The sequence below is a fragment of the Vigna umbellata genome, chromosome 8 (genome assembly GCF_029865625.1).
Source record: "Vigna umbellata cultivar VRB3 chromosome 8, Vumbellata_1.0, whole genome shotgun sequence".
Lineage (NCBI taxonomy): Eukaryota > Viridiplantae > Streptophyta > Magnoliopsida > Fabales > Fabaceae > Vigna > Vigna umbellata.
Window position 1 is genome coordinate 47,445,389 of NC_142172.1, and position 22,262 is coordinate 47,467,650.

Genomic DNA, 22,262 nt, shown 5'->3' on the forward strand with positions numbered 1-22,262 from the left:
TATACTTGTAGTTTGAGAATAATTGATCCACTGAGGGATTTTTAGCTCTCACTGTGTGACCCCTGACAATATTAGTGTTTTCTATCAATCGGAAGGTCAGCACTCGGTTGAAGATCACAAGTTCCACACTTGACCTTGCTCGGGAAAATACCGCTTGAACCTCTCCTTTTTCTCCGTGGAATGCAGTTCTCAAATCGCTTCCTCGTTATATCACGAACAGTATACGTCCCAAACTTCTTTATAGTAACAGTTTGGGTTTCGTCACTCACTAATCCACCATTCGTGGATCGACATAGCGTCATTCTTGTTCTCATTCTCCGTTTTCTTGATTGACCTATCCAACGACGACTGATGGGCATTTCTTGCAGGCAGTGGTTGGGCAAAGTTATGTAAACAAGAAACTGGAAAAGCTATGAAGGCTGCGTGACTTTCCGTAGGTAAATTGGGAAAGATTAAAAAAAAAAAGAAATAATTTCGTTGGTTTTAAAATAAAGAGATTTATACAAATATAAGTTTCCCCGGTGGGAAGGTCCACCGTAATATGCGTCTCCATCAGTATGTCTTTTTTCCTCATCACCGTGACAGAAATACTCTCTGTTTGAGTATTTCTTTCTCCAATTAGATGAAAGGAGTTTTTCTCGTTATTGGTATGATTTTTTACTAGAAGATAAATACTTTTTGTCATAATTTAAGTGATATAATATTTAAATTATTTTTAAAGTGTTATAATTGACAATTATATTTAAAAATAATAATGCTATGTTAATATTGGATAAAGAATAATTCTAATAGTTATTAAACATACACTTCTAGAACCGACTAATAATTTAGTATAATATGATAATATTTTTATATTAATGTAGTATACTGTAGAAATACATAATACACAGCTGTTGTTCATCTGGGTTTATTATGTCTCTGTTTCTTTATATTTTGGACGCTTTTAATTGTTATTTGCCTTCCATTGAATATCTCAAACCACACCTGCCAATTTCTGGTTTGAAGTATTCATATTTGGCATTGTTACAACTAAGCAACTTTTAAACAATTTTGGTCTTGCAATTATTGTTCTACCCAAGGAAAGTTGGCATTACCAATGCCAGCACAAATTTGCATACATTAATGCTCAGTAGGAGACACGTATATAACGTTGTGGGTTGAAAAACTGATTCTTGGCAGCTTCCCATTCTATTCTTTCCCATTTCTTTTTTCTTTTGATATCTTCTAGATGCGCCATTGATTCTTTAGCTTCCATGTCCATGAGACCCTTTGAATACAGATCTGGATCCATTTCTTCCAGCATCACCTTCACACTTTCCGTTAGTTGTCTAACGCTCTTGCTCCAATGCCACTTCAGGTTCTTTTCCATGCCTTCCACAATCACATTAAACACTTCCACTGTTCCTATCAGTGCCATTTTCACGAACTGCTCGTTGTTCCACATATACAGTGCACGCTCCGCTACCTAACACAAAATTATGCATCATAAATAAATTAAAAAAAATCTGTTTATCAAATGCGAAATTCATGAAGCTGACAAAGGGAATTTCTTGTACTTGAATCAGCAGAGGAAACCATGAAGGTTTATAATTAAGTATTACGTCTCATCTTATTCAATGACAATCTAGTATGATTTTATAGGTTTCAGTATATTTCAGTGTATTCAATCTTCTTGTGAGGATTAGTAGCAGTAGTAACAGATTTACCTGAGAATTCCAACTGTTTATGCATTTGGTAATCTGGGTACACAAGGGCAAGGCCAACTTACGATACTGGTCAGGGTCTAAATTCTCAACCAAATCTTCCAATTCCCCAATTAGCAAAATTTCTTTTTGACAGTTTGTGACAGGCCAGTACCTCAAAATCCCTCTGACAACAACCCCTCCAAGCATAGGCTCCTTCTGCACAAACTGTGACACGCAATAAGCCAATTGCCTATGGTACACTTGCATCCCCTTGGTCTTATGTAGAGGAATGAGCACTCTCATCAGGAACAGTTTGTGTTCTTCCTTGAGCGGCACGGTAAACCCATTGATTATGGTTCCCCATATCTCAAGCAAGTCTGCAATACCCGGATGCTTCTCTGTCTCAAAAACGTAGTTCAAGAGCACCTCGGTCATTGATTTCCTCATGAAGGAACGATCAGAAATGAACTTGGAATATATCTTGTGGTACACATTTTTCAAGGTCTCACGTTCCCTCGGATCTTCTGACTGGAAAAGTGCTAACAGGTTGCGGAGGAAAGAATGATCGATGCACTCTCTCAGTATCTTCTGGTCTGTGCTGTTAACAAGCTTAAGAAGCATCTCGTAAACTATTTGGAGATGTGACCACAGAGGAGAAAATATAGAAACGGGGTATTCTTCTTCAGGCAAATCCGTGATGGCAGAAGGGCTGGAAGGAGGAGGGAGTGGCCTGAAGAGGTTGGCAGATATCATGGCCGCTAGAGCCACCAAAACTTTTCCATGCACTGGTTTCTTGGAAGACTTCAATATCGAGACGAGTCTTGTGAGTTGAAGCCTCTTTGAGTCTCTTTGTGCCGGAGATTCTGAAGGGTCGGTGAAGGTGAAAACAAAGGTGCAATAAGAAATAGTGGAGAGAAGATCTTCATTTCCTGAAGTGGGAGAAGAAGATGGGATGGTGAAGTGAGGACTCTCCTGCACAAAGAGATCATGGAGAGTTCTTGAGTTTTTCTTTGGGCTTCTTGTTGACGGTGACACTTTCTTTGGGCTGCCCATGCTTGATTTCTTCCTTTCTTTCCACTTTCCTCTTCAGGCTTGTTTCAGAAACCGTTATTCTGGTTATACCTTTTCCATCAGAGAGCTAAAGTGGTTGAGAGGATCAGAAAAAGTTCTTGTATACTTAGATGTTTGATGGGTTCGCAGAAAAGCCAAGAAAGGCGATGCCTTTGCAGAAGAAACGTTGGAATGTCCGATTGTGAAATCATTAGAACTGCACATTCTTGTGTTACGAAGGTATATATCATCATCATCTCATTGTTTCTGATCCCTCCATTTGGACTTTGCCACCTGGAATTTCAGGCATATTCATTGGCCTAGTTGGCATAGTCCTCATCAAAAGGTTGTCGCATTTCTCATGAAGGGCTGAAACTAAAGACAACCTGCTTCCTAATATATTCATCTGTGTAGTTAGGATCACTTTCGAGTTCTATTAAGTGTCTTTCATGTGCCTACCGGCCACTTTCATGGATCGCGTTTTTTAATAGAGAGATTTGATTTCAGTCATTTTCTTTTCCTCTGCACATGACAGTGTTGCGTTTGGAAATGAAAGGACAAAAAGCAGATCTTCCATATCCTATCCACTTCCTAAGCTAACTCCACAAATCCTACTTGCTTGTCTCTTTCTTGTTCAATTTATAATAACAAAAGAGCCAGGCCTTTAGCCCGAAAGAGAAATAATTTGTGTGAAAAAAAGAAGAAGCACGCAAGACAGAAAAACATTAGTTAGCCTTTGGAATTGTAGTCACAAGACAAATGTACAAAATGGTGAAATTTTGTTTTAAAATTATCCAATGATACAATTTTAAACATAAAAAAATTGTAACAACTTGATTTGAGTTCATTTAACAAAATTTTAAACCCCAAGAACCCAACATCTCACACTACCCTTCTTTAACAATCACAGACCAACTACACATCCCCACACAACCCAACCACAAAGCAATTGCAAATAGTTTTGAACTCCATTTGCCCAACACATTCTTGGTTGGACCACATAAAAATATCATCAATGATTTTATCCGCACACTTTCCAACAAAAATTATATACGAAGCTCAACAACTAAGTACAGATAGTTCTTTTACTTACTCTTAATAAAAATGAGGCTTTGTTCAAATCCATATCCTCACAACTTTTCTGATCTTCAGCGCTTAGGTTTGAAGAATGGCAAACTGCACCACATACAGAAATAACGGAAATGTTTATGAAAAGAATACTTAGTGTTTCTCGTAGATGTTAGATTGGGCGGGGGTGAAAAAGCTCAACAAGAGAAAAAGTCAAACAAGAGAAAGAAAGAAAGAGAAGAGAAAAAGTTAAGGCGGTTGCTGTCAAAATAATGATATGAATTTATTTATACAGAGATTTAATATTTTTATTTTTTAAATCAAATACTAAATAGAAATTTATTTCTGAAATAAAGTAAATATTTAAGCTTTTATTTTATAATGGTCTATCTCATAGTAGTATGTGATTGATTCATTTTAAATATACATATCAATAAAATAATAATATATAATTTATTGTAAAAAATTATTATCACAGTGATTTATTTTAATTGCAAAAAGCACTGCAGTTACAAATTAGCCAATAATGAGAACTAGAAAAAGTGTTGGGTAAATGTTATGTGTACATTCGAAACTCTGCAACCAGAGAGAGAAATGACAGATGCTATGGATAACATGATGTCACAAAAAGAGAAAATCTGTGATGATTAAGCTTCCTACATATGAATGTAATTTGCGACAGTAATCCACAAAGTTAAACTAATCTCTACTCAGGGATGCTATGTAGCACAGGAGTCCAGCACGCGTGGCGATTCCTCTTGGTTGTGGGAACATACTTTGTCTTCCATAACAGCTTCAATCGTTGTTCAACACAAGACACAGAAGATTCCAACGAAAATGTTGGATTCACAGCAGTCATAATTTGAAGCACCTCCTTTAACTCGCTCTTTCTCACCACAATCTTCATCCTCACAACCCCTCCACCTTCCTCTCTGCATGAAACCACTCCTTTTCCCTTTCCACCAACCATGCCTTCCAACACTCTCTTCTTCATCTTTTCACTCCAATCCTTCAACAACACACCCTTCAACTCCATTCTTCCTAATCTTTCAACCTTAATCACAATTATCTTTCTCTGTCAAGCCAACCTTCTATATATAGAGATCATCCATGAACTAAAATAATAAAAGTATTGTTCTTGTTATCTGGCATTCCGTGCTGTCTTAAATTACAAAGCATGGTCAATGAGTAAAATATGCAGAGAGAGTGCATTTTATATGCATTTATATGATGTGTATATGCACTAAAGTAATAGATAAACATTGAAACCAACTTTTCCAACCTCTCACATGCTAGCTCTATTAAAAGTTGCGGCACTTATTGTTTGGCCAACTGCAATGAAAATGACACGTTTGCATGGAGTGGAAACTTTTCAGGTTAAGTAAGCGTGTTATCTTATCTGCAAACTGTATAAAAATTTAGACAATGGCGAATCTTAGGATAAACTATTAGAAAGACATCGTCATAAAATCCATGTAACATGTTGTTAGGAGTATCAAGGGGAGGTGTCAATGATTAATGTGGTGTGAATCCAACCTTATAATCTCTTCTTATAAGGTTGGATTCACATCTTATTGATTATTGACTTCCCGGTCAAAAACCTTCCTCTTGATACTCCTAACAGTGGTATCAGAGTCGATGGTTGGTGTTGGTAACCAAGGCTTAGACGAGGGTAATGATTCCTATATCGAAAGTCTTCCTGGCAAAGGATTCCAGGAAAGCGTGATCCGTTAAGATGAACGGCGGTATAGAGGACTACTTGCAGTTGAATGGGGATGCTTCCGCTGAAGGGGGAGCTGTAGAGGGAGTGTACCAATGACTCACCCTTGAGGGGGAATTTGTTGGGAATCCAAGTGTGAGTCTAAGTCTCACATTGGATAGAAATAAGAAAGTAGAGTGGTTTATAAGTGGGAAGACCCATAGTTTTGGATAAAGAGTGGTGTCAATCTTTAATAAGGTTGGACTCACATCTCATTGCTCATTGACTCTCGAGTCAAAAACCTCCCCTTTTGATACTCCTAACACATGTAACGTTACACAAAATTCATTTCATCAGTGAAAACTAGTTGGATAGCAACTGTCATAGTGGTAAGCTAGATAAGTTTATGTTAATCAAAAAAACCTTGTAATTTATCTCAATTTAGGCAAAATTTTATTCTAACAACATAAAATTTGTCTAATAATTGATGTGTGTTTGTTTACTTATCTTTCCTCCCATGTTTAGTGGGTACCTGGAGTTTTTTTTATTTGGGTCCATTAATATATTTGTATGGTTTGAGCAGAAAAAGAAATGCATCTCTTGTAGCTGTCATTAATGCTATTTAATGTCTAGCTCCCTTTGACAAATATAGTTTAGTTGAATTCTGTATGAATGCTTTCTAGATTTTTCTCTGCACAGCCTAATACAGAGTAGCCAAAACAATGGCTAGTGAAATTTGTTGAATGTGGAATTGAATTGTAATGTTTATGTGTTTATGTTGTACATGGTATGGTATGGTATGGTGGTTGATGTCAACATCAGAGTTTTCTGTGAATAGTCTGTAGTGCACACAACAATAGCATGTTTGTTAAATCCCAGAAGCATAAGCATTATAGCTCATTCAATAGAAATCATTGAATTCCGTTAACATTTTGATAAAACCTTCTTTACACAAATATTTTATTTTTGACCAGAGAATGCATCAAGTCCGAATTTGTCAAGAGACTATATAATAATAAACAAATTAATGGACATGCTCTCCATATACCATGCATACACAACCCATTATCATGGTACAATATCCCTACAAGGAATTTAATAAAAACAAAGGTGGTCTTCACACCAATTTTCCATAACTATTTTGAGAGATAACAGGACTTTACTAATATAACTATGAATTTGCTTGCAGTAGTTATTATGTTCATTCAATGCTTCTTCAATTAGTTTTAAATACATAAACAACAAGCTTTCTGTTATTAACTTTAAACATTAGAGTAAAGCTTCCAATAATAACAAATACAGAACATATAAATTATCTCACTCGAGAGTATTTAAATTTAATCTCTCGAAATTGTACAACTTGAACTTCATGTATTAAACCATATTACATAAATAAATATTATTCTATCTTTCAGAAAATTAAGTTTAAAGATAATAAAAAATAAAATGATCGTTGATAAATTTTAAAAATAAATTATGATTTTTTTTAGTAATTAATGACAACTTCAAATTTGTTAGTAATATCTATCAATTTTTATCAATTAATTTTGATTATCGATAATTATTGATGAATTTGAGTTATCGATAAACGTGACTAATCTTTTTCTTCTTTCTCTCTTGGTCCTTTTCTTTTTCTTTTCTTCTTCTTCCTCCCTCTTCTTTTCATTTCCTCCTCCTCTTCCACTTTTCACTTCTCTTCATCTTCTCTTATATTTTATATTATCATTATGAATATACATAATTATTTATATATTTTCTAGCTTATTCATACTAAAAACCTTTATAATCAAAATCAAATTCTTATTTGTATCACTGTGTTATCTATCTACAAAAGATTATTTTGATTGAAGTTACTTGTTGAAACTATAAAATAATTCTTGAGGATTTAATTGATCTTATCATAATTTTTTATTTACTAAAATAAACTGATACAAGAATATATGATAAATAGAGTAACTTCATATACAATATAATGATAAATAGAGTAACTCTAGACACAATTATACACAATATAATGATGATAAATAAATTAAATATTCTAACAAAGTTATAAAAGGTATTAATGAGTAAATTTTAAATCTAATTTAATCTTACAAAATTAGTTTATAAGTATTTATGTTTAGTTGCATCCTCTAAACTCCTTCAATCATATATATTAAGTGTAAAACTAAATATTAATGGTTACTCAATAAAAAAAATGGTACCATAAAACCAACAACCAACAAATCTCAAAAATAGATTTAACATTATAAGTCCACAAAATTTTATTAAGGTGAGCTTCAAATGACTTTTATAACATTTAAAAAGTAGACTATAAACATATTTTAATTTTACAAAATTAACTTTTAAAATAAAATTTGTCTCCGTATAGTATAAATTTCTCTTATTTCTGACTAAAATGATATTGCAACAAAAAGAAAAGGACTTTAGTAACACATTAGCCTTTGAGAACTAGACAAAAGTGATGCGGAAATGTTTTGTGTTCATTCAAAACTCTGCACACCTACAGAGAGAAATGACATATAGTATGGATAACATGATGTCACAAAAAGAGAAAATCTGTGATGATTAAGCTTCCTACATATGAATGTAATTTGCGACAGTAATCCACAAAGTTAAACTAATCTCTACTCAGGGATGCTTTGTAGCACAGGAGTCCAGCACGCATGGCGATTCCTCTTGGTTGTGGAAACATACTTTGTCTTCCATAACAGCTTCAATCGTTGTTCAACACAAGACACAGAAGATTCCGACGAAAATGTTGGATTCACAGCAGTCATAATTTGAAGCACCTCCTTTAACTCGCTCTTTCTCACCACAATCTTCATCCTCACAACCCCTCCACCTTCCTCTCTGCATGAAACCACTCCTTTTCCCTTTCCACCAACCATGCCTTCCAACACTCTCTTCTTCTTCTTTTCACTCCAACCCTTCAACAACACACCCTTCAACTCCATTCTTCCTAATCTTTCAACCTTAATCACAATATCTTTCTCTCTCAAGCCAACCTTCTATATATAGAGATCATCCACAAACTAAAATAATAAAAGTATCGGTCTTGTTATCTGGCATTCCGTGCTGTATTAAATTACAAAGCATGGTCAATGAGTAAAATATGCAGAGGAGGTGCCATTTTATATGCATTTATTTTCAACCGCTCACATGCTAGCTCTATAAAGTTTGTGGCACTTAATGTTGGGCCAACTACAATGAAAATGACACGTTTGCATGGAGTGGAAACTTTTCAGGTTAAGTAAGCGTGTTATCTTATCTTCAAACTATACAAAAATTTAGACATTATCATTGTCGATAAACTATTATGAAAGACATCTTCATAAAACCCATGTAACATGTAATGTAACACAGAATCCGTTTCATCTCCTTGTATGAAAACTAGTAACATAGTAACTCTCATAACGCTAACTATATTACTTTATGTTTTAAAAAAAGAACACTTATTTAGACCAAAATTTGTCCTAACAATATAGTATCTCATAAAACTTCACTTTATAATTCTGTAGAATCTTTCCACCCATGTTTCGTTGACTGCTTGAGGTTTGTTATGGAGCTCTTTTTTATTTGGTTCCATTAATATATTTGTATGGTTTGGCAGAAAAAATATGCATCTCTTGTAGCTGTCATCAATGCTATTTGATGGCTAACTCCGTTTGAATAATATTGTTAGGTTGAATTCTGTAGGAATGCTTTCTAGATTTTTCTCTGCGCAGCCTAATACAGAGTAGCTGGAAGAATGGTAGTAAAATTTGTTGTGTTTATGTTGTGCATAGTATGGTGGTTGAAGTCAACATCAAATTTTTCTGTGAATAGTCTGTGGTACACCTCACAACAAGTAATTATGGTTACTGTCATTAATACTTTTGAAATCTGAGAACTGAGAAACAATGTTTTCTAAGAATGGAAGCTTCTTAAGTTGGTGCAACAGTTGTCTAAAGCTTCATTTTCTCTAGTACAATCTTTATCATTTAAGTTGGTAATTTTTCTATAGTTCTGATCTGTATTTGATATTTTTAACACAGAATTCGCTCAGAATAAAATATATTTTGTAATGAATTTTAAATATTCTCAAACAACATCTTATCGCTAATTAATCTCTTTTTTTAATAATATTCTTGTTTATTACACAAGAAAAGAAAATGCTTTTATATCTCAAATTATAAAGTATTAAAATGTAGAAATGGTCACGTAGTCATAACTTTTGACCACGTAATATGTGGTGTTTCTTTTCTTGTAAATATTTGCTTTGATTTATTTATTTTCATCACGACAATTACAAAATAAAAATTAGCAATCAGACAATGTCTATTTTATGTTTGGAAAATTGTTTTTGTTTTATTGATGAAGAGGGTATCTATCTTATTCAAGTACGGTCTCTAAAAAAGTGCAGAGGAAAATATCTTCTTCCATTTCACGTACCTCAATAATACAACTCGGACTCTTGCGCTGCATTTATGAGCTTAAGACATTTTCTCTACTGCCAAATATCTCAAACTCACTGCACAAATAATCTAAATCAACCACTTTTCCAAACAATTCCTACAAATAAATAAATTGAATAATAAAACTTTTCCAAACAATTCCTACAAAGATATGTATATAAAAAAATAAATAAAGAATAATAAATTGAATGTAAATAATAAAACTCGTTCTCAATCAATTTTCAGAATGCTAGAAGTTTGTGTTGTAGTTGCCCCTTAATGAGAGACAGACAAGTGAGTGAAAGAAGAAGACAGAAGACGAATTCAGTTTACACTTTCATTCTCAAAATCTAATCTTTCATATCAATCAAAGATACATACCAAATGGGAAAGATAAGATCACTCATCGGTTTTTTTTTTTTTTTTTCAAAAAGAAGCAAGAACACAATAATATCAGGTATGAATTTGAATACGAAATTTCAAAATAAATTAAACTTTTAAAAATTTATGATAAAAATTTTATTATTTAAATTTATATAATTTTAAATTTTACTTAAAAGGTATGAATTTGAATTTTGTCATAATTGCATTTACATTTATATTTCTTCTTTTATACAATTTTATTGTTTTGATATCTTTATCAACTTTAAAACCACATTCAACGATGTTGAGAAAAAAAAAACATGACTTGATATTCGCTGAAATAGTTATGGTCAATAATAGTTAAAAATAGCTTTAATAGGAGTCAGTAAAAGTATTTCTTGTAATATTACTTGAAAAACAGCCTAACCCAATTCCTGCATAAAAACTCTAATATTTTTAAATCATTAAATAAATTTTAATATTACATTAAAAAATTTAATGATAAACAAAATTCTAAAGAACCAATACATGTGTAATTTTCTTTTTTTTTTTTGTCTTTAGCTGCCCAAATTTATTTTCTTTACCCTCATATTTATCTTCTTTTTTTCTTCTTCTTACATTATGGATTAGGTGAGTTGAGTTTGTCGTTGGTTGGGCCATTTTGTGATGACAAAAGTGTTATTCTCAGTTCAACTATTTCCCATTCAACCCCTTTCAGCCCAAAAACAAAAGTACATCCTTCTTTATTAAAGTGCAAAAAACCTACTAATAAAGAGATTTCAGATCCAACAAAAATATACCTGTACTAAATACAACTCTAGGTGTAATATATAACTCCAAATTAATTGTAACTTTGTGGTATATATAAAATCTTAAGGTGAATGGTCTTTCACTTTCTATTTTTTCACTTTCTATTTTTTCATTTTTATCTACTCTCCTTTTTATTTTTCGACTTACACTCACATTTAAATTCGACAGGTAAAAATCCGATCTTTTTTCAAAAACATTATTTTTCCCAATATAACATACATATACTAAGTAAAGAGTGGTAATTAAAAGAATTGAAAAAGAAAAAGAAGAAAAAGAAAAAGTTTGGTGATATTTGTCTTTCTGTTTACACATTAATATGATCTGCTTTCCCTTTTGAGGGAGAAAAGGACCCAATTAACTGAGATTTAAGAGGCTGTCCATATATTTATCTTTCTGTTTACACATTAATACAGATAATTCAATCTCACAGTGACTAAATTAACTGAGATTTAAGAGGCTGTCCATATATTCATAATGAAGAAAATGAAGGGAAGGTTTCGTTCTACACATCTAACCATTTCTTGTAGGAAACTGCTAACATCATTTCACACTTTTGTCATCGTTAGGTTAAACTATTATGAGATATTCCTTCCTCTTTCATGCGTGCACATGTTGCTGATAAGGACTTCGATTCAGAAATAAAAAATTACATCTCTCTCTTAACTCAACTCTCACAACACTCATTAATTAAAGTTATTAATTTCAACACTCAACAGCTTTCGGAAAGTGCAGATGTCACACGTTGTTGGGTCTGTAGTTATGGCTAAATCAAGGAGACATGGTGAAAAAAAAGGGAATGAAGTAACAGCAGTAAACTAAAGAAAAGAAGAAAAGAGGGTCGGTTATGGTAAAATAATAAGAGAATTGAAAATGAAGTGGAAACGTGACGTTTACACGAAGCTCTCATTTTGCTCCCCACAATTGCATATTAATTGGATTTATAGAAATGCCAATGCAATACGGAAAATTCGATAAATCATGAACTTTCGTTAAACACTTTTGAGGAACTTGGAAGCTACGTCTCGTGACCCTTTTGCTTTCCTTTGCTTTCTTTCTTTGAATTGGTGTTGATATCTCAAAAGAATCTTTGGAATCTTCTTTCCTCTCTTACCCTTTTTCTCTATCTTCTTCTCACACTCACTCTCTCGCACTCCACTAGCCTACAATTTCGACACAACACACCGCACCCATCAAAGTATATAACAACAACATATACTTGTGTTGGAATCCGACATTCTTGAGTACAACTAAAGTTCAAGTCTTGGGTTTGTGTTTTCCATTTTCTTGGAAAGAGGTTTTGCGATGGAGGGTTTAGCAGGTTTGAGCCATCTTTTTGTGACCATATTTCTAACTGGGTTTGGTGGTATCATAGCTATGCCTTCAATAACAGACGTTACCATGGCTGCACTTTGCCCTGGTCAAGATCAGTGCTCCCTTGCCATTTACCTCTCTGGTATCCAACAAGCTGTCAGTACACTCTCTCTCTATATATGCTCTTCATTTTCGTTTCATTCTCTTCAAATTCTCAATTTTCTTCTCTTCTTCAAACGCTTCAAAATTATGTTCTTTTTTTTCATTCATCGATTACATAGTTTTTGCAGAGAAACTATCTACAAATATCTGATATGGACTTTCTGTATATTTTATATTTTTCTGAGCGGTGTTCGGTTGAAGATATACACGTAGGGGCAGCAACTTCTATGATAGGATAGAATGTTCTGTTTTGACTGTTCACACTATTTTAACAGGACACCGTTTTCAGATACCAAACACTTAATAAATAAATTAAAAAAAAAATAGTAATACATAGTTTAATGTTTTTTGACCAATGTTTCGGTTATACGAGTTTTTCTAATGTTGTTAAACGTCAAACTCACTTCACGCTATGAAAGGAAAATTTCAATTACATATGTACCTTGTTTTTGTTTTGTTATATAAATATGTTTTTTTTTTCACGGACTAGTTATTTTTCCGTTATTATCTTCCAACCGGATTTATCCGTATTGTTCTTTAATTTTATAAGTTACTGTTTTTAAAAATTAATTAAAATTTTATAATGGTGTCAAATTCATTTTAATTCTGACCTAACTTATTTGAAAAAAACTTTGAGATGAGACTTTTTTTTTATCTTCTCAATTAGAAGTCTTCTAAAAGGAAATTTATTGAAGACTGATCCATGGGTTAAGTTGAGAGTTCCAATTAAAACTTTCTTACTGACAAAACTACTTAGTAGTATGATATTTTACACTTGTGAGTAAATGACAGTAAGAAAATTTTGTAGATGTACAATTTTACAAGAGCTAGTGAACAAAATATACACACTGAAATTAGTTTTTTTTTTAAATGTAAGGAAAAGGGGTGTGAAAAATATAAGATTGTTCTGCCTTTGCCTTTACACACACATAAATATCAACTCTGATACTTTTCTTTCCTTTGAAATTTTGCATATTTTAAGAATTTATTTTTTATTTAATTAGTAGCTGCAGGCACTATTAGAGTGTAGGTGAAAAAAGGTAATTGGATGCATAAATAATAAAAAGGAAAAAAAAATGAATGAAAATGGATTGATGATGCAGATGGCTGGAGTGGGGTCAGTGGTGATGACACCACTCATAGGAAACTTGTCCGACAGATATGGCAGGAAAACCTTGATCACTCTTCCTCTCACTCTATCAGTCATTCCTCATGGTTTGTCACTTTACTCTATTCTTTTATTATTCATTTTACAAAACTTTTAATTATAATAATAATCCCTTTATATTCAAATTTTAAAATTTTAAAAATTTATAAATTTGGTCAATATATTTTCAATCAGAATGAAATTATAATTTTCTTATAGTGAAGTTTGAAAAGAAAACATGGTAGGATTGTAGTGTTGACCAATTCATACACTTGGTCCTTTAGTGGGAAGCCTAATGATTGATTATTCCTCTGCATCCATATGAAGATAACGGACCAACAATAACCGTATAAGTCCTTTTTATGATAACATTTCATTCACTTTGTAACACTAAACCAACATCCATGTAACTTGTCATCTCAATTTTTTCACTAAATTACTTATTCAATTAATTACTATGTAGTATTAGTATGTCCAATCTTCTCAAAATAAAAAAATGACTATATAGTACTATTTTTGGTTTATTAACTAGGTAAAAATTATAAATAAAACATTTCCTAACAAAAATAACTAAACTTATTTTTCATTTTTACCCGTTAAGTTTTAGGATAATAGTAATTACAAAATTTGACTTTATTTACTACTGTTGGACATTCGTGCAGTACGATGTTGTTATAGCTATGATTGCATACTGGAAACAGAGAGATGTGTGTTTGGGAAAAGGAATGAACAAGTAAAACACCCTCTATTTTTACTTTTATCATAAAGTAATGGTTTTTCTTTCACTCTTTCCTACGCAGAAGTTCATTTATTACTGTTGAATCTTTGCTATTGATTCGACATGATTTAAAGAATAAAATGAAAAATACCCTTGCGTTGCGTTATAATGAATATTCTTATTAATAATACATTTCTTCTAACCTCGGTTGGTGACTTTGAACTATGTTAACTGTTGTTGAATAATGCTTCAAAAGTTATTAGAAATCATCAGTTTTCTTACCCTTCAGAAAAAAGACGTGATAACCACCTTGATTCAAACAAAACAGTCTTTCATAAATGATTTGTACATGGTTATCAAACATGGACATACGGTCTTAGAAAAAAAAATATGCAGTACTTTTACAAATATAACAATTTTGTGAATTAATGTGATATATTTGCAGTGATATTGGCATATAGCAGGGAGACCAAATTCTTCTATGCGTACTATGTTGTGAAAACTCTTGCTTCCATGGCAGGCGAAGGGTCCTTCCACTGCCTGGCTTTTGCATATGTGGTATTTCTCATATCTCCATCTTAAACTAAAATTAACTCAATCACCTCAGAGTCAGGAAGAGTTTCTAAAAATAAGCTCAATTTATTTTACTTTCTTATTCAAACAAGTCATAGATTCACTCAGTACATACAGACAATGGTTGTTGGCCAGTGAAATCAATGATGACAACATAATACTAGCCATGGCACAAAAATTTAACGTGTGGCATTTTGATGTTATGAGTATAGGCAGACATGGTTCCAGATGGGAAACGAACATCCGCATTTGGGATACTTGCTGGTGTTGGATCAGCATCATTCGTTGGTGGAACGCTAGCAGCTCGTTTCCTATCCACTGCCTTGACATTTCAGGTTCCATTTTCCTTTCTGTTATGATTCCTACATCCATATTGTAATAAACCATACCTTATTCATGTTTTCCAACATATACAATTTGGTTTAACTATTCAGGTTGCTGCTGTCTTGTCAATGATTGCATTGGTGTACATGAGAATTTTCCTTAAGGATAGTGTACCTGGTGGTGGTGTGAGCCAGCCATTGTTGAAAGAGGTGGAGGAGACATGTGCTGAGGATGATTCATCACGAAAAAGGGCAACAGGAGCATTTAAGAAACTGCCCTCTCTGGGGGATTTGATTTGCTTGCTCAAGTGTAGGTAAGCAAGGGATTGCATTAATTTTGGTATATAGATTGGACAAAATCTCTTTCTGCTACCTTCCTACTACCAACATATTTCGAATTTGATGGAGTTGTTGATCTCACATTTCTGCAGTCCCACGTTCTCGCAAGCGGCAGTTGTTTCGTTCTTCAATAGTCTTGTGGACGGTGGCTTGATGGCTGTGTTGCTGGTAAAGTACTGTTTTCTATACTGAACCTAGTCAAGATGGTGACATATTAAGATTTTAGTTGAGATTATGGATAGAACCAAATGGGGATGAGGTTATTCAAGCGTTTGTGAGAATTAGAGTTTTGTAAGGTTTGGATTGAAGGCCTTGATGTGAAACTTTAATTATGATTGGAGAACTAGATTAAAAGCACCTAAACAATTGCAGATCAGTTTTATTTGATGAGGAAGGACAAAATCATTGTAAAAAGTAATTAATTAAATTTCTTACTACATGCAGTATTATTTAAAGGCACGCTTTCAATTCAACAAGAACCAGTTTGCAGATTTGTTGATGATTACTGGGGTTGGAGCTACTCTTGCACAAGTACGCCGAGTCCTAGAACTGCTTAGCTAGCTGTCTGTTATTTTAACATGTTCTTTAAACAACTCGATACTTTCAGTATGCCAAAATTCCGTTGGAAAAGTTACTTGCTCTAATGACCATATGGTTGGTTTTGTGTACTTGCAGCTATTTCTCATGCCCATTTTAGTGCCTGTTATAGGAGAGGAGAAACTACTCTCCACAGGGCTCTTGATTGGCTGCATAAATGTAAGTTCAAGCTCACTCTTCCCCAGATTTCCTATATATATATATAGACACACACACACAACCCTAACCTAAAGTGTATAAATGTGCACACTGAGGCTAACTATGGCACTTCTCAATGTATGTTGCTATGCAGGTCCTTGTCTACAGCATAGCATGGTCAGCATGGGTAATTTTCTTATAACACTTTGTTGTTCTCTTATCACTTCTAGAAACCAACAAGCCTTAAAAACTGTTGAAAACGATGCAGGTTCCTTATGCTCTAGCAGGTTGCTCTATATTCTCAGTTTTTGTGCGGCCAAGTGTAAGTGGCTAACATATCAGTCAAACCCTCAACAACATGTTTTTGTTTTATTACTTTGAAATACTCTCTGATCTCTCACAACGTGGCTGGCACAGTTATGCAGCATTGCATCGAAGCAAGTTGGACCTACAGAACAGGTATCCCTAACTGAAAAAAAGGACTTGGGTTTCCTTCATTTTCTTAAGTATGTTCTCAGAAAGTTCAGTTTCTGAGAACGCAAACTCCTACAATAATTCAGTTGTTGAAACTCAATCTACAACCATGAGTAACAACTTTGCTAAACTTCACATTTATATGCATTCAACAGAATTGATCTCTTCCTTTCTCTTTTAGTCTAATTGATCAGTCTGTGATGTAGGGAATGGTTCAAGGATGTCTTTCAGGAATTAGTTCCTCCGCCAACATCATTGCTCCGTTAGTTTTCAGTCCACTGACAGGTATTACTAAACTTAGAAGTATAATATTAAGGTTGTATGTGGTACTACTGAATTATGTGAAAACAAAACAAAAACTGATAAACTTCTCCATCCATCGTATGCAGCCTTATTCCTGTCAGAAAATGCTCCGTTTTATTATCCTGGCTTCAGTATAATGTGCCTTGGGCTAGCGATGGTAAGATGATCGTATTCGTGGCATTATATGATTTTGTAATCATTGACTTATGGTTCATCTGCTGACTGCTTGAACTTTTCATCATCATTTTGTTAATTGGTTTCTGCCAACGTTCCTTGGTCATGTACTGAACACATTACACATTGTATTTCAGATGATAGCATTTTTTCAGAGTCTAATGATCCGAGCTGCTCCTCCTATTGCGGTTGGAAAAATTAGCAATAGCCGCTGCACGGATACTTTGGTCTGAGATGAAGACTACTAGCTCTCGATCGGGCAATAAACATTACACCTTACTGCTTCATTTTGTCTCTGGAAAATTCTTGTTCATAGCTCATCAGACGATAAATTAGAAAGATGGCAGAAGGAATCGCACTATAAGTGTAGATTATAGGGTCTCCGCGTATGCTTGTGCACTTGGAGATACAAAACAGTAGATAGCAAAATACAAAAAATAAAAATAAAAGAAAATTAATCCGGTGAACCAATAGCAGAACCACGTTTCTTTGGAATTATTAAGAGGAAATGTGGCATATGTTTATGAACCGTAGGGTCTCATTAGTTACTGCTCAGTCATTTTATCTTTGCAATGTTGACCATTGTATGCAAACATCCTTAAGCCTTAGCACTACATTTCTAGCTAGTATATATTTTTTTCCAAAGTTTCCACTTCGTAGTCATCAGCAGGAACTTAGTAACTTTTATATTATGAATGAACATTTCAATTTGAGCTAAGTAATGCTATGATTGACTTTACTATTTAAGTTTGCTGCATGAATCTGAAACGAGAATGGTTGTACGGAAAAGAGATTAATCAACGAAAAACTTAGTCTAATAGAGCAAGACCGTAATAAGTTGGCTCTGCAGGTATGAATATATGGCCAAATCCAGGAACAACTATATCTCAGTTTTCCTTACATTATCATGCAAAAAAAGATCCCATTCACTATTTCCATTGTTTTCCTTACATATTGTTACTACTACCATCATTGCCTCTATAAAATTTCATAAAGGAAATAAAATGGGAAAACAAAAACTAGAATGGAGGATAAATAATAATAGCCGAACTGTCCGATACACCTTATCAAGCAATGGCAGAAATCAAAGGAAAAATTTATTTAATGTCTTGTACATTTTCAAATTGATAATCATACAAATGAGTTCAAAGCTATATATAAACATGTTACTGTACGAGTCCCGTACAAATTTTACTATAAAGCATGAAAACCTAGAGAATATACAAGACATCTAAACTGAACTTCGATACAATCAGGCAGAAGGTATATGATCCATATGACAATTCACTTATGAAATGGGAAATATGTCATTGTCGTCATCGTTATCATCCATATACCTAAACTTAAGATCATCCCATCCTTCTCCTTTAAACTTAAAACTTGAATTCAAATAGCAATTTGTCTCCTGAAACAAGTTCAAGTGATCCACCAGCTTATGATACGCATTGCATCCACAGCACTGACAACAATGACAAATGGTCAAGATTTTGCTTAAGGGTTTAGAGTTCAGACCCCGCCCCATACACACATAATTATTTAACAATATGTTAAAAAAATCATATACACATGTTATTTGAGAAAATAAATTTATGTATCAAAATATTAAAATATGTATAAAGTTATAACATTGTCAACTTTTTAGTATTAAACGAACGAGTCTATTTCTCTAACATATGGTGGTCTCATATCTGGTAAGCAGAAGACAACCAGAGAATAGATAAAACATCTTATTTCTACGATAATCTCACAGAATATATAAAAAACAGTTTTTTCAAAAAGCAGACTGCACCAATTAGTCTGACTGGTTCAACCATGAACAAGAAATCAACCAGTTTGATCAAGCCACGTAAAGCATTACTTTAAAACCAGCTTTAGAAACATTGAACCACAGAAACCAATCTGATTGTTCATGAGCCGGATCAATGTTCTAAAATTGAAAAATGATTGATATTTTGTGCAGGTATCCAACTTTTCTTTTGATTGTTATTTTTATACATACTATGACAAACATTCATTTCATTTACACACGCATAACAGTTCAACCAAAGTTTTCTCGTAAAACCATGAATCAGTTCCGTTTGGCAAACTGCCATTAGTTTATGATTTGGCTCCAACTTCATATCAAGAAAATCACTGAGACATGTGATGATAGGGTTAAGGTTAACAAAAGCAAAAGGTTACCTGCACAAAGACAGTGCCATCAGTGTAAGCATGGGGATTAATGGCTCGTGTAGTTCGCTGGCCACAGATGGTACAAGTAAAAGCCACCAGCATCCTTCTCCTAGGGGATTTGGTGAAGAGAGACCATGGGAAAGTGGAGATGTTCCCCGATTCATTACCCCTACCAACTGCAGGAACAGAGGGACCTTCCATCCCTGAACCAGTGGTCCATCCTCTACCCACCGCAGCACTCAGTACCAGTCCCATCGCAGCATCCTGACCCAACAAATTCTTATCAGAATTTAATAACTTTCATGACCAAAAAAAGTACACTTTTATACTCCATTGCATCTAATGCAAGGCACATCACTTGACCCTTTTAAATACCGATGCAAATTGAACTTCAGATTTTGGAAAAGGAATAACCAAATTATATATTTCCATGACAACAATTTTATTTTTATTCATTGCATCCATTTCACGTAAGGTAACGGACCCTTTGAAATTTCACCTATGTTAGGCATGGAAAAGCATTGAAGCATAAATTTGGGAATATGATTAACACAGTTGATTTAATTTTCTTTTTGATAAAAAAAAAACAGTTTTTTTATCCATCAAAAGAATGCAATTGGCCCCTTAAAATTCGGGATAAGTTATGCACAGAAACTGATTCAAGTTGAAATTTTGGGAAGAGAAAAGGACGTACTTTGGACAGAGGCGAAAGGGAGAGGCAGCGATCATTGATAATTGGAAGGATGTTATCCTTGGCGTCTGAATCGCGAGCATCATCACCTGAAACAAAACACTAAATTGAAGAAAAATGACGCAGAAAACAAAAGGGTAAGCAAAAAGAATGAAATAGAATACGCACGCTTGGAGGGTAAACGAAATTGGAGAGTCTTGGAAGGAAAAAGAGAGGTTCTTCTTGAAGGGAAAATCGAAAAGGGAGAAGAGGAAGATGGAAGAGTTGCAGAAGAAGATGTGGCCAAGGTTTCCATCATCAATAAAATTGTGTTGTCTTCTCAGACAGAACAAACTAAAGTAAACAAAACCAAGAATCCAATTCCTTGTCTAAGCTTCTTATTTCTAATTTCTAAATACCACAAAATATGTTAACACCACAAAATAATAATGCTATATATAAAATATCACATAGGCCATATGGTGCAGTAACAATTCATTTTAGTCAATTAAATTTTACTTTTATTTTTTATATATACCACTCGTGTTTTTCGTTAATAATATATTAATTTAATTATAATGTAATTTTAATCGATGTATATTAATAAATTTATTAACTCTCCATTTAATAAAAAAACCGATTTCTTGTAATAATTTTCAGAAAAAATATGTTTAAGATAATCTGTCTAGAAGTTGTGTTTTAATAGAATAATACATTCAGCATATGAATCGTGTTCATCAGTGCTTGCTCTGTATTGATATATATCAATATGTAGTCGAATTTATTTTTTAGAGTTTAATTTACTTTTATTCTTATATTATCTTCATAATAAATTCAATTATAGTATATTATAAAACATTATATTATAATAAAAATAAATAAAATTATGATCATAATATATCATGAATCTCGCTAAATTTGATAATTCATCCACATATAAAAATAATAAAATTAAATACCAAATATTTCACTAATTAATTTTATTTGATAATCAATTATTACCTTTATATTTATATCTATGTCTGGTTATAAATACAACACGGTGACATAAATAATATTTATTTAATTTCTCTTATACTCTCGTCCCAAAAAATAGGTGAAAAAAAAATTACATCCATACATTTATAAATATAGAACCTAACAGTTTGAAATAAATATGAAAACTAAAATATTGTTATAATTTAAGAAGAAAAAACATAGTTAATCCTTTAAATAATTACTAAGCCATTTTACTTAACTTTATAAAAAATGTAAGCATGGATTATGAATTCTAAGTAGATCACAACGAGTAATAAATAGAAAATTTAAATTTTTAAATAATAGTAGATATATTCGTCCACTAACCATCCTCTAATCACATTCAATATATATATTTTTATTACCTGATAAGTATTATACTGGTTTGATTTACATATAAATATAAAAGTGATTATTTATTAGTGTATAATTATTTTATAATCTTTTCTCATTATATATATCTCGGAATATGTAATTTTATAAGAGTTATCAAATTGATGTGTTTTACATTAACAGACATCCCCGCATAATTGGTGATTATTTAAATCGGAAGATGATTTAGGGTTTATTTAAATTGGAAGATGGAATTGATGGAATGAAAAAGGAAAAAATAATTGAGTATAAATTTTTCTAGATGGAAAAAAAAATTAAAAGTGCAAAAAGAGTTAAACAAAAGTTTAGGAGAAAATTATTGTTTTCCCAATTGATATTATTTAAACAAAATTTAACGTCTCAATTGATGATAAAATAAATATTGCAGACAACAACAAAAGATTATCATGGCAAACATCAATTGGAAAACATTTAATTCGCCTTAAAAAAATAATCTCCCAATATTAGCCAAGAAAATTGTAACTGATATAAAAATAAGAATAATAATATTCAACAAAAAATATTATAACAACTTAAATCACAAAAATAAATTCAATATTAAAAAATAAAAACCTAACCGACATCAGTCAAAAAGTTTTATCCCAACAATGTATCGATCTCGAACAAGCCAATAATATCCAAAATAAAAATTGGATTGAGA

At 32.8% G+C, this 22,262-nt stretch overlaps 3 protein-coding genes across 3 annotated transcripts; 1 reads left to right on the plus strand and 2 right to left on the minus strand.

Moving 5' to 3' along the window:
- Nucleotides 1-875: 875 nt before the first annotated feature.
- Nucleotides 876-4,030, minus strand: LOC124839535 (serine/threonine protein phosphatase 2A 57 kDa regulatory subunit B' beta isoform-like). The gene is made up of 2 exons (XM_088096168.1): nt 1,707-4,030; nt 876-1,465 (listed from the first exon to the last, which is right to left on the minus strand). The coding sequence occupies exons 1-2, from the start codon at nt 2,736-2,738 to the stop codon at nt 1,127-1,129; spliced, it is 1,371 nt and encodes a 456-aa protein (XP_087952294.1). The 5' UTR covers nt 2,739-4,030; the 3' UTR covers nt 876-1,126.
- Nucleotides 4,031-12,112: 8,082 nt separating this feature from the next.
- Nucleotides 12,113-18,088, plus strand: LOC124839534 (uncharacterized). Its single transcript, XM_047315372.2, has 14 exons — nt 12,113-12,578; nt 13,688-13,799; nt 14,895-15,007; nt 15,235-15,357; nt 15,457-15,659; nt 15,777-15,852; nt 16,129-16,215; nt 16,360-16,440; nt 16,574-16,606; nt 16,688-16,741; nt 16,837-16,878; nt 17,100-17,178; nt 17,283-17,353; nt 17,508-18,088. Exons 1-14 carry the CDS (start codon nt 12,414-12,416, stop codon nt 17,601-17,603), a joined length of 1,335 nt encoding a protein of 444 aa, XP_047171328.1. The 5' UTR covers nt 12,113-12,413; the 3' UTR covers nt 17,604-18,088.
- A 357-nt stretch (nt 18,089-18,445) lies between these two features.
- LOC124839536 (Zim17-type zinc finger protein) lies at nt 18,446-20,602 on the minus strand. Its single transcript, XM_088096416.1, has 4 exons — nt 20,402-20,602; nt 20,237-20,322; nt 19,552-19,806; nt 18,446-18,829 (listed from the first exon to the last, which is right to left on the minus strand). Exons 1-4 carry the CDS (start codon nt 20,529-20,531, stop codon nt 18,659-18,661), a joined length of 642 nt encoding a protein of 213 aa, XP_087952542.1. The 5' UTR covers nt 20,532-20,602; the 3' UTR covers nt 18,446-18,658.
- Nucleotides 20,603-22,262: the final 1,660 nt, after the last annotated feature.

Coding starts and splice junctions, on each gene's coding strand:
- LOC124839535 (XM_088096168.1), bottom strand. CDS start 2,738: ATGGGCAGCCCAAAGAAAGTGTCACCGTCAACAAGAAGCCCAAAGAAA. Junction 1,466..1,706: donor TAAACAGTTGGAATTCTCAG/GTAAATCTGTTA, acceptor ATTTTGTGTTAG/GTAGCGGAGCGTGCACTGTA.
- LOC124839534 (XM_047315372.2), top strand. CDS start 12,414: ATGGAGGGTTTAGCAGGTTTGAGCCATCTTTTTGTGACCATATTTCTA. Junction 15,358..15,456: donor CCACTGCCTTGACATTTCAG/GTTCCATTTTCC, acceptor TTAACTATTCAG/GTTGCTGCTGTCTTGTCAAT. Junction 16,742..16,836: donor CAGTTTTTGTGCGGCCAAGT/GTAAGTGGCTAA, acceptor TGGCTGGCACAG/TTATGCAGCATTGCATCGAA.
- LOC124839536 (XM_088096416.1), bottom strand. CDS start 20,531: ATGATGGAAACCTTGGCCACATCTTCTTCTGCAACTCTTCCATCTTCC. Junction 20,323..20,401: donor ATTTCGTTTACCCTCCAAGC/GTGCGTATTCTA, acceptor GTTTTGTTTCAG/GTGATGATGCTCGCGATTCA. Junction 19,807..20,236: donor CCCTTTCGCCTCTGTCCAAA/GTACGTCCTTTT, acceptor TTGTTGGGTCAG/GATGCTGCGATGGGACTGGT.